Source organism: Motacilla alba, chromosome 5, assembly GCF_015832195.1.
Source record: "Motacilla alba alba isolate MOTALB_02 chromosome 5, Motacilla_alba_V1.0_pri, whole genome shotgun sequence".
Taxonomy (NCBI): domain Eukaryota; kingdom Metazoa; phylum Chordata; class Aves; order Passeriformes; family Motacillidae; genus Motacilla; species Motacilla alba.
The window spans coordinates 9,666,733-9,680,815 of NC_052020.1; the positions used below are offsets into that span (position 1 = coordinate 9,666,733).

Below are 14,083 nucleotides of genomic sequence, written 5' to 3' on the forward strand. Positions count from 1 at the left end.
TTTGACATAAAATAAAATAAAATAAAAATAATGAAAAAAAAAAAATAAAATAAAATAAAATAGAAAATAAAATAAAATAGAAAATCAAATAGAAAAAAAAATGTAGGAGCCTTGTGAAATAAATCCCAAATCTTCCTTGTTCAAAGAATCTTGGAAACAGAAGCCCAGGAGTTTCTTGACCAGGAAATTAAAGTTGCCAACTGCAGCCATTTATTCCAGGAAAAGAGGAAAAAGCAGTGCTGAGCTCCAGCTCCTCATCAGGCCCTTTGGCCCCAAGGTCAGTCAGGAAAATCCCTGACAGACTTTTTTTTGTTACAGAAATTTCTTACCAAAAACCTCCCAGCATAACTTGGGACACCTGAAAGCTTAATTTAACTGTCATCCCTAAATCTACCCCCATTCCCCTGCATCCAAATCCAGTAACAGCTCCAGCCACCCTTTTTCATACACTGAAGGTGCCCAAGTTCCATTTATTTCCATGAAAGGTGTATTCCAATGCATCAAAAATTCGGCTAACGCTGATTTTTAGCATCACCTCTCTAAATATCTGGAATTAAATTAGAATCACGAAACCAATGGCAGGATATGGAAGAGCAAAACTCAAACCTGAGTGAATTTTTATGGAAATATTCAACATCAGCTGGATGATCCAGCAGAGAAAGACATCACTTGGCTCCTGTGGGCTACTGGAAGCAAGCAATGGTTTATTGTGATTTGGTAGCTGTGTCCTGACCCTGGTGACATCATCAAGTGATTTTAGGAGGAAGGTACTAATTCCTGTGGGCTGGCCACCCTGAGACCTCCAAAATTAATACAAAAACCCTCCCAGAAGCCAGGAATCAACTGTGTAAACACTAATGAAAGTAAGAACTATGGTGATATTAATCATTCTTATAAAATTATTTTAAAAGAAGTCTTCTGCTTCAAAAAACTGCTTTTGTTTTTCTTGAAAGCTGGCTGTCACACTGAAGTGACATTAAAAAAATCTCTTCAAGACAAGATCTGGGGAACAGTACCTCCAAAACCAGGCCCAATATCTGCACCCAGATCTACTAACTTAAGAAATTATGTGAAGGAATGTTGGTAATTTCAAAGGCAAGTGGATCTTGCTGACAAACAGCAGGCACAAAACCGATCACAGTGTTCTGGTTTTACCTCACAGTGTTCCCAGGAGCAATCTTGTTGTTTTGAAATCAATCTGACAACAAAATACAATAAAAACAGGGTTTTTTATGACACAACATCCAGCAGCTCTTACTGTAAGACACAGGAACACAGCAGGCTGGAAGAAAGATCAGTTTTTGACTTTTAGTGCATACACTTCATTATCCATGTGGATAATTGATCCAGAATCCAGTGAGGTGAAGGCAAAGCTGCCTGTGCTGAGCAGAGTTTGTTCCTTGTTGCCCTCAATGCCAGTTCATTGAAGGGCAACACAAAACTCCTGTTTTAGCCTCATTTCCCTGCTCATCTTTCACAGCACCGGTGAGACGTGGGATGATGCTCCAGCCCCACTGATCCCTCCCAGCCCAGCTCAAGGCACACTTTGTTCACCTCAACCAAAATGCCAGGTCAACCCTTGGTCTCTGCACGCTGCTGTCCCTGTCCCAGTGTCTGCAGGTGCTGGGTGTCCTGGTCACTCCTGCCAGTGCTCCGTGGCCCACTCGGGCATGCTGGAGCAGTACTCAAAGTCGGCGCCCTTGTAGCGCAGGGCGTGCAGGAACATCACCAGCTCCTTGGGAGACGGGTCCCGCCTGCTCGTCCTGCACTCCACACACAAAGGGTCCTTCTCTTCCCAACCCTTCTCCCCCGTTTGCCCATCCTGATTCCCACACAAACTGAGCTCTTTGTCTTTGTCAAGCGTTTCCAGGTTGACATCAGAGTTCAGTGGAAAAGCTTCTAGGTCACTCCTCTCCGGATCCTTCTTGTCCTCAGCAGGGCAGGAGCTCCCATTTACAGCATCAGCCTCCGCAGACGTTGTGCTGTCACCCGAATTCCCGCAGTCTTTACTTTCAGGAGCGGAGTTCAAGTCCTCCTCCCCGATACCCAAGACCTCCAGGCTCTGTTTGGAACGATGCTCCTCCACCAGCGCCTTCAGCAGCTCCTCGTCCGTCTTGCCGATCTTCCCGCCCTTGCCCCTGTGCGGGCCCCAGGCCGCCATGTTGTAGATGGGGTCGTTGACAATGGGGTGGCCCAGGAACTGCAGGTGGACGCGGATCTGGTGCGTGCGGCCCGTGCGCGGAAGGCACCTCACCACGCTGCTGCTGCCGTTGTAGCTGAGCCTCCGGAAGAGCGTTTGGCAGGGCTTCCCCTTGGGATCCACGCGGCACACGCCCACCTTGTAGGAAACCACCAGGATGGGCTCCTCACAGAGCACCTCGTGCTCCGGGAACTCGCCCACCACCCGGCAGACGTACTCCTTCTCCAGCTGCCGGGAAACACGAGAGGAAGGCTCAGGAAACGCATGGGAAAACACAGCCAAGCTCCAGCCCTGCTCCTCCTCCCTCTCCCCTCAATAAAATACATCCCAAGGTGGCATTTTATTACAACAGGAAAGGGAAAAAAATGCAATCAGCTACTTAAAGCCATATTTCCCCTCACATTTTCCTCAGCTAGTTGGGAAATCAAGAACAGAAAGGCCTGGCCTATTTGCCTCGTTTTAAATTCAGGAGCCATCTCTCTGCAGCCTTTGGCTTACAGGCCTGAAGCCAGTAGTGGAAAAAGTTCTGTTTGGATCCAGAGACTCTGGACACATGGTAATTTCCTCTGTTTGGATCAAGAGACTCTGGAAAAATGGGAATTTTAAAATTACAGAAGTAATTGGATAGTTGAAGTATGTCCACTCACAAATAAATCTCGTCTCTAACTGGTTTGCATGATCCCGGTAAGTTCGCACAGTCCCGTGGGACAATCCCTTAAGAAAGATGATCCACTTCAACCCAATATTACCAAAATAATTTAAATTTTAGGAGATCACTTTAAACCTAAAATTGCCAAAATCAATCAAAGTTTTACGAGACCCTTTACAATTAAATTTTACCAAATCAAACCAAACTCGTAGGAGATCCCTTTTAGTCCAATATTACCAAATCAAATTAAATTACTACATTGAACTAAATTTTTAGGAGACCTGTTCCAATCCAATACCAGCAAAAGGAATTAAATTTTTAGGTTCTTCAATCTAATATTATCACTATAGTATTACCAAATTCAATTAAATTTTTCAGGAGCTCCCTTCCAACCCAGTATTACCAAACTCAATTTTCACTCTGTCTTTACCCTATTAGGGACGAGAAGCACCAACAGAGAAGAACACCAACACAACCATGAGCTGTCTGGGGAACTTGAGCTCATCTAGAGACCACACCTGGCTGACCGCGGAGCACAGCAGCAGCTGCCGGCCCTCACCTGCCTCTGCCGGACCTGCTCGTCGATGCGCTTGGACACGGCCGCGGTCTTGGCGAACATGAGCACGCCCGAGGTCATGCGGTCCAGGCGGTGCAGGGTGTGCAGCTCCCGCAGGCCGTGCTCCTTGCCCAGGATGAAGATGACCGTGTTGTGCCGGAACCTGCCGCAGGGGTGGACGGGCAGGGACGAGGGCTTGTCCACCACCACCACCTCCTCGTCCTCGGCCAGGATGCGGATGGGCTGGGCGGTGACCGGCGGCTCGTGCCGGTGCACCGTGTTCCTGAGAAAGTCGTTGTTCTGGAAAGGGGTATGGACAATCAGCCCGAATCCAGCTCCTGCAAACATCCAGCTCCCGCCCGGCCACAAACAACAAACACAAACAACAGGGACTTGACATTGTGGGAGAAGAATTTAAGCCCCTTTCTCCTGGGATCCCAGATTTAGGATAACGAGTATGTTTGTCACCACGAGAATCTTATCAGCTGCCCATAGGGTGTTCCCATTCCTACGGGCCAAGGGAGCCGTGCGGGCACGTGTGGGGCTGTAGGATCCACACATCCCCGAAACCAGCGGAGCAGGAATTCCCCAGGAGCCCCGATATCCCCCTCAACCCCTCCACAGGGTTCACAGAATCGTAAAATATGTCGGACTGAAAGCAACCCATGAGGATTATCGAGTCCAACTCCCGGCCCTGTGTTATCTGACCACACCGCTCAGGGGGGGCGACGCTCACGGCTCGGGGCGGGCCGTGCTCTGCCCCGAGCCCCCGGTTCCCCCGGTCCCCGCTCACCTTGAGCACGATGTCCAGGTCGCGCACGGGCTCCTCGTTGAGGCGCAGGCGGCCGGCGCGGGCGGCGGCGCGGTAATAGGCGAGGGGCTGCGCTCGGAACTCGGTGCTGAAGACGTGCAGGAGGCTGCGGCCCACCCAGCGCCCCTTGCAGTAGGTGCGGAAGTCGAAGTAGTAGGGGCGCACCTTGCGCAGGCCGCCCTCGAAGTAGTACGAGGTCTCGGCGAAGTGCTCGGCGCCGAAGCTCACGCCGGGGTTCAGCTTCCGCGGCGGCGGCACGTACCGCTCGCCGCCCGCCAGCCGCCGCTTCTTAGGGGCGGGCGCCGCCGCCTCCTCCTCCTTGCCGGCGGGGCCCGGCTCCTCCTCCCGGGCTCGGCCGGGGCCGGTGCCGGGTCCCGGCTCGGCCATGTCCCCGCGGGGCGGCGGCGGCCGGACCCCGCTCCCCGCCGCGCGCACCCACGCCGGCCACACCGCGCGCCGCACGCCGTGACGCATCGCGCTGCGCCGGGCGGCGCGGGCCAATCAGCGCGGGCCGGCACGGCCAGGCCACGCCCCCGCTCCCGCCTCCCCGCCCCTCCCCCGTGGTGAGGTCGTGAGGCGGAGGCGATGGAGGAGCGAGAGCGCCTTTATTTATTGATTTATTTGTTTATTTCTTTACCTCCAGCAGTTTTCCCCCCCTCAGAACTGCTCCACAAATGACCCTCGAGCCTCACCGCCGCCTGCCTGCCCCTTGTCACCTGAGGCACCGGCTGCGGAAGGGACGCGTCAGGGACAAGCCAAAACATGAGCATTTTTTATAGCCCCCATCGGAAGAGCCAAGAAATGCGCATTTTTCGTAACCCCCAAGAGGGTCAAGTCCAGAAATGAATATTTTTCAAAACTCTAAACAGAAAAACCCCGAGCATTTTTCATACCCTCAAAATGCAGTGTTGCTGCCCATCCTTAAATTAGTTGGTGCAGGCAGGAAGAGAACACATTCCCGTATTTTAAAAACTGACAAGTCAGGGGACATTGCTGCTCCAAGACACTAACTGCGACTTATTTTTGCCAAGCATTAGGCAGAGTAGTCGATATTAAAGTGGTTTTAGTGAAGCTTTAGGTATTCCTGTCTGCTGTCAGAATTCTCTGTGATCTGATGTTATCTAGAGTTTATCAGAGAGGAAAGCTGGAGTTGTCTGGATCCGCTCCCTGGAAGCTGCCACGGCCTCCAAGAGCCTCCCCTGGTCCTGTCCCTGTTCTCCATCCCTCCAGAACGAGCTCCTCTGAAGCAGAACTTCCCTTTATCCATTGACGAAATTTCCATTAAAAAGCAAAACCATACTGACCATCTACAGGCCTAAGTCCCTCTCATGAGCTTTCTGAGGTGCCTTTAGAGATATCCATCCATGTGTCAGAGGTCATCCCTGAGGCAAAGGAAAACCAACAGTTACTACTCCCTCAGTTCTGTGCCAGCATCGCATGGAATTTAAACACACACACAGGCTCCAGAAAGAGAGGAAATAAAACTCTGCAAGCGCTATCAAACAGAAAACACCCCCTGCTTTGCCAAGCCGCTCTCTCCTTTTTTTTTCCACAAACAGCATCTGCCAGGGATCCAGGACTCGGTCAGCAAAGCCAAGGAGAGCAAGCTCAGAGAGAGAGGAAGGAGCGTTCCTCAGGGAAGGGCAGGTTTTACCGAGGCCACTGCTTTTCCTTGTCTGTGAGAGGGACGTAGATGACGCCCATGAGCTGGGTCTCCACGATGTGCCCGTCGCTGGTCTTGTCGTACTGCATCAGCACCTGGTTCGCGCCCTCGGGCCCCACGGGCACGATCAGCCGCCCGCCCGGCTTCAGCTCCTTCAGCAGCTGCGGCGCCGAGAAATCCCAGTCAGCAGAGGCAAAAAAAAAACCCCACACAATGGGAATAAGCAGCGTTGTGAAGGCTGTGGGAGAGGATATTCTCTAGGGACACCCAGCACGGCCTCTCTTACCTCCTTGGGGACGGTGGCTGCGGCCGCTCCCACGTGGATGGCGTCGTAAGGAGCCTCCTCGGGGTATCCCTGCCTGCCGTCTCCAACTAGAGAGAAAACACCCAGGGAACACTTGGGTTGTGTCCTGGCACTCAAAGCATCAACACAAACTGGAAGGACTTGGAGGAGCAGAGCCAAGGGGAAAAAAAACAGGATTGAAGGGAGCTCACCCACAAGCTTCACGCGGCCGGAGCTGAGCAGCGCTGGATCATCTTCCTGGACGTTCCGGATGGATTCGTGCACCAGCTCCTTGATGTGCTCTACACCCACAGCTTTTCCCGTCGGGCCAGTCTGGAAAGAACATCAGTCAAACACCTGATGGCTCCAGTATGGAAAAGACAGGGCAGGTTTCAGTGGGAACTGGGGAATCTCCAGGAAGAAACTCCAGAGCAGAGGTTCTGAAGAGGAGGTGCAAGCCCTCTGCCCCTTCCTTGGTTTTAAGGCTGAGTTACACCAGCTAATTGAGGGATGTGCTTTCCAGGCAGGAATAGAGTGCCATGAGCTCACCATCCTGGCAAAGCACGCGGTGAGGTATCCACTCCCAGATCCCACATCCAGCGCCTTGGCACCTTCCACCAGCTGATCCTTGAGCAGCTCCAGCGCGTGGGCGTGCTGCAGGGACACCCAGGACAAGAAAGTGGGAAACATCCCGGGGTTAGTCTCCTCTTCCAATACTTTTTCTTGTTTTCTGATTTAATCACAGCACATCTAGCCTCATGCCTGACACTTCCAGAGGAAAACGCAAGTGTCAGACCTGGAAAAATCTTTTTTAGGCAGAGGCTCAGGAATTAGATATGAAACAGCAGGAGAAAAGGTCTCGTGCAAAAAAAAGGACAACGTGGAATTCCCATCTAAGCACGCAACTGAAAGAGTATGGGGGAAACTCCTCTAAAGAAGAAAAATCCCTGAAGAAACAAGCAGGATAATCATGTCTGCGGGATGTTTCAGTTTTCTACTTGAAGAAAAATTAAACATAAAAAGAGAAATAAACACTTCCCTCCATTGCTGTTGAAAGTGAGGAGTTTTCACTCACCATGTGTGGGGCGCTGATCGTAGCCTTGTAGCCTAAAAGGAAACGGGTGACACAGGTTATTTGAAAAGGAATAAAATTCCCAATGGGAACAGCTCCTAATTCCACCTTCCCCCAAAAATAGGAAAACACTTGTCTCCTTTCACAGAATCACAGGATGCTTTGGGCTGGAAGGGACCTTAAAGCTCATCCAGTCCCACTCCCTGCCACGGGTGGGGACACCTTCCCTTAGACCAAGCTACTCCAAAGCCCATCCAACCTGGCCTTGGACACTTCCAGGGATATGGATTCCACAACATGACCATGGAGCACTTGCCAAGGCACTTAGTGCCCTGCTGACAGCAGATGTTTTGCCAGAAGTGACTCACCAATGGATTGAGGAGAATCCATGTATGGGAAATACTTGATGTAGTGACCTCTGTCCGTAGCCAACAGCACATCGAAGACGCGCTGAGACTTAATGATCCCTTTTTCTGGGAAAGAAGGAAAAGAGAGACAGACAGGACTGAAATCCTGGGCATTCCAGCAAGAAGAGATTTGAAAGGAGAAGCACACTTCAGGGAGTTCACGGATCTGGGGGTATGAATGAGGGATCTGAGAGAGACAGCAAACCAAATGCTGATGGAAGGACATCCTTTCCCATTCCCGCTGGGGCCCAGCCACCAGCCCACCTCCAGAGGGTGGCAACCTGCAGCCACAGCGCCTCTGGCACTGCCAAGTGTAACGGGAGCGAACGGGAGTCACGTTTCACGGCGGGAAACGGACACTCCGGTTCCGGTTTCAGCAGTGAACTCGAGGGCCACGGCCGCAGAGACATCCAACATCCCTTCACACCTTTCTGCGGGGATTCTGGGGAAGTTTACAGCTGTTTTCATGGGTGTTCCAGCCCGCTGTCCCAGCGCCGGGCACCATTCCAGCCGCCGGGCAGAGCTGGAGGCACAGCAGGGATGTGCGGGACACTCGGCTGCACCCCCGGGCTGGGCACACCGAGCCGCAGCGCTCTAAAGGGCGCCACACACTTCCAGAGGCAGGGAAGGAAGGTGTGGAGAGGCGTTCCTGGCACGACACCTTGTTTCCAGCTATAAATAGAACGAGTTCAGGCTGGGGCAAATGCCGGAAAACAGGAACACGAACCCCAACCCTTCCGAGTGAGCAGTGTCACACGGCGTGACGCTGAATATCCGTACACAGACATGAAACACCCGTGCACAGACATTCCAGGGGATGCTGCCGGCACTCACTGTAGAGGTTGTTGACCAGCTCCGCGTGCGTTTTCCCGCTGGATGTCCAGGCCATGGTCCTGGCGAAGAGCAGCCCCATGAGTGCCAGCACGGCGCCGCACGGCAGCCGGCTCATCCCACGGACACGGCAGCGGCGTGCGGAGAGAGGGGGTTCAGAGCCACGCCGGAGCTGCCCGTGTGGCGCTGGAGCACATCCCGCCTCCCTAAAGCCCGGCCGGGGCGGCGGAGGCTCAAGGATGTCACACCGCGCTCGCTGCGCCGCCCGCCACAACTTCCGCCCTCTGCCAACATGGCGGCGCGGCGGCCTCAGCCTCCCCCGTCCTGCGGGCCAATGGGCGCTCCCGCTCCGCCGGCGGCGCGCGGTGATTGGTCAGAGCCGGGGCCGGTGGCGGCGGTGATTGGCCGGACCCGGGGCCGGAGAGGCGCGGGCGGAGCTGCCGCGGTGCCCGGAGCGCGGGCGGTGGGTGCGGGAGAGGGAGCGGGGCGGCCCCTCCGCCTCACGGGCAGCCGCGGGAACATCGCTCCCGCCGGGCGGCCGGGAGTCCTGGTGCGATGAGAATCGCCTGGAATGTCCGCTGGCGTGACTCGGGCGGAGGGAGGGGGATGGCGGAGGCCTGGGCGGGCGGGTCGGCTCGGTGCTCACCGTTTCTCCCCCCCGTGGCAGGATCCCACGATGAGGATGATCGAGAGCGTGGACTCGGTGGTGACCAGGTCCAGCGAGGACCTGTGGGCTGAGATCTGCTCCTGTCTGCCGCATCCCGAGCACAAGGACGCCGGCGATGCTTTCACAGACTCCTTCACGGATTCCTACGCCGAGGGCAGCGGATCGGGTGGCTCTTCCCAACCTGCCCCGAAGCCCTGGGCACCCCTGAACGACTCAGAGGTGTATTTGGCATCCCTGGGTGAGTGTCTCCCGCTGCTGAGGAGCCTGGTGACAGCTCTGCTTTTGTGGTGCCGGTGCTGTGGTCAAGAAGTCTCCCGGCTATTTAACACAGAATCTGACTCATTTTCTACAAGTGCAGCTCAGTCAGAGCTTCTTCATCTCTGCCAGAGAAAAGAACTTTTTATAAAGCAAAAGCTGAAAACCCTTTTTTTTTTACCCTCCACAATAAGTAGGAGGCTGCACACAGCAACAGAACAGGTGGCAGAAGTGGCTTTTGAAGCTTTTATTTCTGCCAGAACTTTCATCATGCCTTCGTTGCCGTTTCACAGCGCACCAAGTAGTGCAATGAGAGTGATTTATTTTCCAATTTGCATGGAAATTGTGGGAACTCGGTGCCTGTGAGATCTGTGCCGGCCTGTGTGATTTCATGGAAGCTGAGCAGTAAGTGTGAAAGTTATTAAAACCCCAAATGGGCAGAGCTGGCTGATTGCACAAACCTTATTTCCTTCAGAAACATCACCTGAAAAACATCATCTTGTGTATATATAGGAAAGAAAGCCAGGCAGGCTTGAAATACAGGGGGAAAATTACTTTTAAAATAGAAATTAATCTTGAAAAGTTAATTTAACTTACTTTTTGATATAGAAGTCCAGATCCTTTTCTTCTCTCCTTCCAGAAAAAAAAAACCATAACCAAGGTAACAAAATCCCCTGTTCTCCTCACAGAGAGAAGACTGATGAGGATCAAAGGCCTGTCCCAGGAGGTGACCTCCAAGGACATGCTGCGCACGCTGTCCCAGGCCAAGAAGGAATGCTGGGACAGGTTCCTGCAGGAGAAGTTTGAGGCAGAATGTTACGTTGAGGGCCACGATGCTGACGAGAGGTAACGAGCGGGTCGGTGGGAAGGGGCCACCGCTTTACCCCTTAATAACTGGAAGAAGGTTTTGTCAGGACATGACACAGAAACAGCATCTCCCTGCAGCTTGGAGAGGCTGCCACAGGAGTCCTGCAGCATTTGGGGAATGCCCGTTGGGGTTGTTCCAGAGGGAGCACAGAGCACGTAGGGTTTGAGCTCCCAGTGCTCCTTTCTGATCTTTGCACCCCTCGGATTGCAGGGAAGCAGCTGGGACCTACTCAACGATTTCCCTCCTCACACGTGGGGGAGGGAAGGAATGGAGCAGAGGAGGGAGTGTCCAGTGTGTCTGAGATGGGGATTTGGGGATGAGATTTCCCTTCCCTGCCTCTCTCACAGTGCTTCTGCTCTCTCCCCCACTGCCCTCTCACAGATGATGTCAGAAGTAAGATGGGAGCCCTTTCCCTAAGCAATCTCCCATTCCCAATCTCATGGAATGCTCTCCAAATTCCTCATTTCTCAGCTGACATTTTCCATGATTGCTTCTGGATGACAAGAAGATTATTTCTCTCCCTTGAAGAAAATCTCTTTAAGCCAGAGCTATGAAAAGTAATCGCTGTTTCTAAGGAGGTTTCAGATGGTTTCTTTGGTCTCAGTTAACTTCAATATGATTTATGTTTAAAACCAAGCTTTTATGTGCTCTTTCTACTGTTTTCAAAGGGTGGGGATGTTATCCATTAAAGAATTTCAGTCCCTAGAACTTGGCTATGAAGTTGGAGGTCACTCCTGAAGGGTGCTGAAGTTTTGAGTCTCACCCACTGATGATAACGAGCCTTAACTTTTAAGAGCACTGAATTATGATGTTAGACTGTTAGGATTATATTGGTTTCTTTAACCTTCCAGTGCTATTAATGCTCACGCATTCTGAGATATTCTTCCAGCTTTGGTTTTGTTCCCTTCCCTTTCGCCCCCCCCTTATTTCCTGATCTTCATCCCTGAGAGGCTGTTGGGGGTTTGGTTTGTTTGTACAAGAGGTTTTTTACTTCCAGCCCAGAAAGCTGGAAACTCCTGGAATCATAGATTGCTTTGGGCTGGAAGGGACCTTAAGGCCCATCCAGTCCCACCCACCTGCCCTGGGCAGGGACACCTTCCACTGTTCCAGGCTGCTCCAAACCCCATCCAGCCTGGCTTTGAACATTTCCAGGGATGGAACAGCCACAGCTTCTCTGGGCACCCTGTGCCAGAGCCTCAGCCTTCTCACAGGGAAGGAATTCTTACCGATATCCCACCTCACCCTGCCCTCTGTCTGACTGAGTTGGAGTCTTTGGCTGCAGAGACAGAGGAGAACTTGTGGTGTGTAAAGGCTGCAGGTCCTTTACGCTGAGAGAAATCAGAGCACAAAACGTGTTCTATCCACAGTTTCAAAGGCCCACCTGCAGGGAATGGCTTTGGAGAACAAGCAGACAGGTTCTGCTTGTCCCTCTGGCACCGGGATCCATCCACGCCAGACCTCACCTGTGGGAATGGGAATACCTACGGAGGGGCAGGAATTGCCTGGGGATGCTTTTCCTGTCGCTTCTCCTGTGTGGCTCTGTCACTCCCTGGTCTCACGGTGTCCCTTTGCTGTCCCCAGCACGCTGGAGCACCTGAAGCGCTGGCTGCAGCCTGACAAAGTGGCCATCAGCTCCGAGGAGGTGCAGTGCCTCATCCCGCCGGAACCGCAGCCGGAGAAGCCGGAGGCCGAGGAGGAGCCTCCGGCTGCCGAGCAGTGAGAGCCCCGGGGCTGCCTCTCGTCCCAGCCCCCAGGAAGATGCAGCCAGCCACAGGAATAGCAGGAAGGGGGGCACAGAGCAAATGGTCAGCAATTGAAAAAGTAATTTTTGAAAGGAAGAACGCCCAACACACCAAATCCCAGAGCTCCGCAGACAGCGGCTGGCACTGGCAGGGACGAGAGGGAATGCCTGTGACATGGCTGAACCAAAACCTCACGTGGATCTCCTCCAGCCTGCAGCCACCTCGTCATTCCAGCCTGGATGTGCGTTGTTTGGAATCCATCAGGAGACACATTAAACAACAACAACAACAACAGCGGTTGTGGAGAAGCAGCAGAAAACATCACGGTCTAGAACAGAGCAGAGAGACCACTGAATCACTTTGGTCCTGTCTTTTACCTTTTCATTACTCAGCTGGGCATTTTTTCCTTCTCCTGCCAAATCCCCTTTGGTGTTTTCTCCAGATCTTCACTGTTTCAGTCTGGCTTGGCCCCAAGCCGTGCCAGGAAGAAGATGGATATTTCCCACCTCTGTGAATTTGGGACCCTGAAGGAAGCTCTCACTGCAGTCAATAAATTGATGGTGTCATTGATGTTGTAGCTATTCACATTCCTCTCTGTAATGTACCCCCTTAAGTCCCACTTTATTGACCAAAATCTCTGTTACAGACTGTAGGGGGAGTATTTTTCCTCTTGTTGGTCGTTTTGTACCTGTTCAGCCTCTCCAGAAAAAGATCAGATGAGATTCTGTATTGGGAAACCAAGAGAGGTAGCCAGAGAGGCTGAAAACAACGTGTTTTCATCACAGAATTGCATAGGATTCTCTGACTTGAAATATATTTAGTATTTAATTGTTTTTTTCACCCTAAATAACTCTTCGAAGGGTTATTTCCTTTTACTAATCCAAGAACCTGTGATTTTGTGCTGATTTTTCGCTGATCTGTGTGTTCTGCCTCGGCACCAACACTGGGGGTCGGTAGAGGAAAGCAGCACAGTCTGTCAGAGCTTCTTAGGGGAAATTGTGGTTCTAGGAGTTAATCCTCACCGCATTCATGCCGCGTTCATTTATGTATCTGTTTGAAAATAACTTTTTTAGGAGTAAATTTTTGCTGGAGCCTCCCAGTTTCCCGTCTCTGCACCCAAACAGAAGCACTGCTCTCTCAGTCACCGTGTCACAGCTCAGAGGTTGTTCCCACCATCAGCTTTCCTGGTGTAACTCCCACCCCCAAAAAAAAGTCACGCTCAGAATTCTCCATTAAAACAATCCCTTGTTTGGTAAGCCTTGAGGAATGGGGTGAATGATCCGAGTGCCAGTGATGCACAACTCGTGTCTTGCTGGTTTGGTCATTAACTGTCCCTTTTAATTTATCCTTTAGCTGTGTTAGGTTTGTGTCCTTGTGCAGATCTCTCTCACCTGATGTAACAAAGCTGTGACAAAGATGCAGAACTCTGAGCTGTTCCCAGAAATGGTTTGTGCAAAGAGAAAAAGCAGCAATTTCTCTCTCCCCAGCCTATTTCCCAGTCAATAAAATTCTTCTTATGGGTAGCACGCACTGTGAGGATGCTTTATGTTATCTTATCTCTTCCTAGACATATTTGAGGAAGAAATGTACCCAAAAGAACTGTGCTGAAATAATTCCACATCCACATCACCAGGCATTTCCTTTGGAGAAGGGACCTGAGGGAACAGCTCTTATCATTTCACTTGAAAAAACAATAACCATTCCAAGATTCTCTGGCCTGCTCTATGGAAACATGTGGGGCAAAAGAAAATCCAACTGATAATTGCAAAGCTGGAGCAATAATTTCCTTAAATGAATCCTTTATGTAGAGTTCACTTTTCCCCCTCCCATATATAATAAATATAGTTACATAAATATTATATATAGAATTAAATTGTAACCAGGAATATAGACTTGAGGTGGGTCTGTACTTAAATCACCATTAAAAAAAAAAGCCTTTTAAAACTTCTTTACAAAATCACTCAATCTTTGAGTAGGAGTGTGATGTGTCCGAGCAGCGTGGTTGCACTTGGTGATGGCACACATGATTTGGGTAGCAAGAGCTTTACCTCCCAATTTTGGGGTTTGTTTTGGGAAAAA

The 14,083-nt window shown here is 51.6% G+C and overlaps 3 protein-coding genes across 6 annotated transcripts; 1 reads left to right on the plus strand and 2 right to left on the minus strand.

Annotated features, from left to right (window-relative positions):
* Positions 1-108: 108 nt before the first annotated feature.
* RPUSD2 (RNA pseudouridine synthase domain containing 2) lies at positions 109-4,705 on the minus strand. Its single transcript, XM_038138932.1, has 3 exons — positions 4,199-4,705; positions 3,409-3,705; positions 109-2,428 (listed from the first exon to the last, which is right to left on the minus strand). Exons 1-3 carry the CDS (start codon positions 4,688-4,690, stop codon positions 1,637-1,639), a joined length of 1,581 nt encoding a protein of 526 aa, XP_037994860.1. The 5' UTR covers positions 4,691-4,705; the 3' UTR covers positions 109-1,636.
* Positions 4,706-4,804: 99 nt separating this feature from the next.
* On the minus strand, positions 4,805-8,765 carry LOC119701808 (protein-L-isoaspartate(D-aspartate) O-methyltransferase-like). The gene is made up of 8 exons (XM_038138938.1): positions 8,476-8,765; positions 7,603-7,707; positions 7,238-7,269; positions 6,712-6,816; positions 6,375-6,495; positions 6,166-6,251; positions 5,871-6,040; positions 4,805-5,598 (listed from the first exon to the last, which is right to left on the minus strand). Exons 1-8 carry the CDS (start codon positions 8,588-8,590, stop codon positions 5,586-5,588), a joined length of 747 nt encoding a protein of 248 aa, XP_037994866.1. The 5' UTR covers positions 8,591-8,765; the 3' UTR covers positions 4,805-5,585.
* Positions 8,766-8,835: 70 nt separating this feature from the next.
* Positions 8,836-13,773, plus strand: CCDC32 (coiled-coil domain containing 32). Of its 4 annotated transcripts, none has more exons than XM_038138935.1 (4): positions 8,836-8,935; positions 9,140-9,377; positions 10,084-10,240; positions 11,844-13,773. In XM_038138935.1, exons 2-4 carry the CDS (start codon positions 9,149-9,151, stop codon positions 11,980-11,982), a joined length of 525 nt encoding a protein of 174 aa, XP_037994863.1. In that variant the 5' UTR covers positions 8,836-8,935; positions 9,140-9,148; the 3' UTR covers positions 11,983-13,773. The 4 variants fall into 4 exon arrangements, with proteins under 4 accessions (XP_037994863.1, XP_037994862.1, XP_037994865.1 ...); XM_038138934.1 differs by having other exon boundaries at positions 8,883-9,022; XM_038138937.1 differs by having other exon boundaries at positions 8,910-8,939.
* The last annotated feature ends 310 nt before the right edge of the window (positions 13,774-14,083 follow it).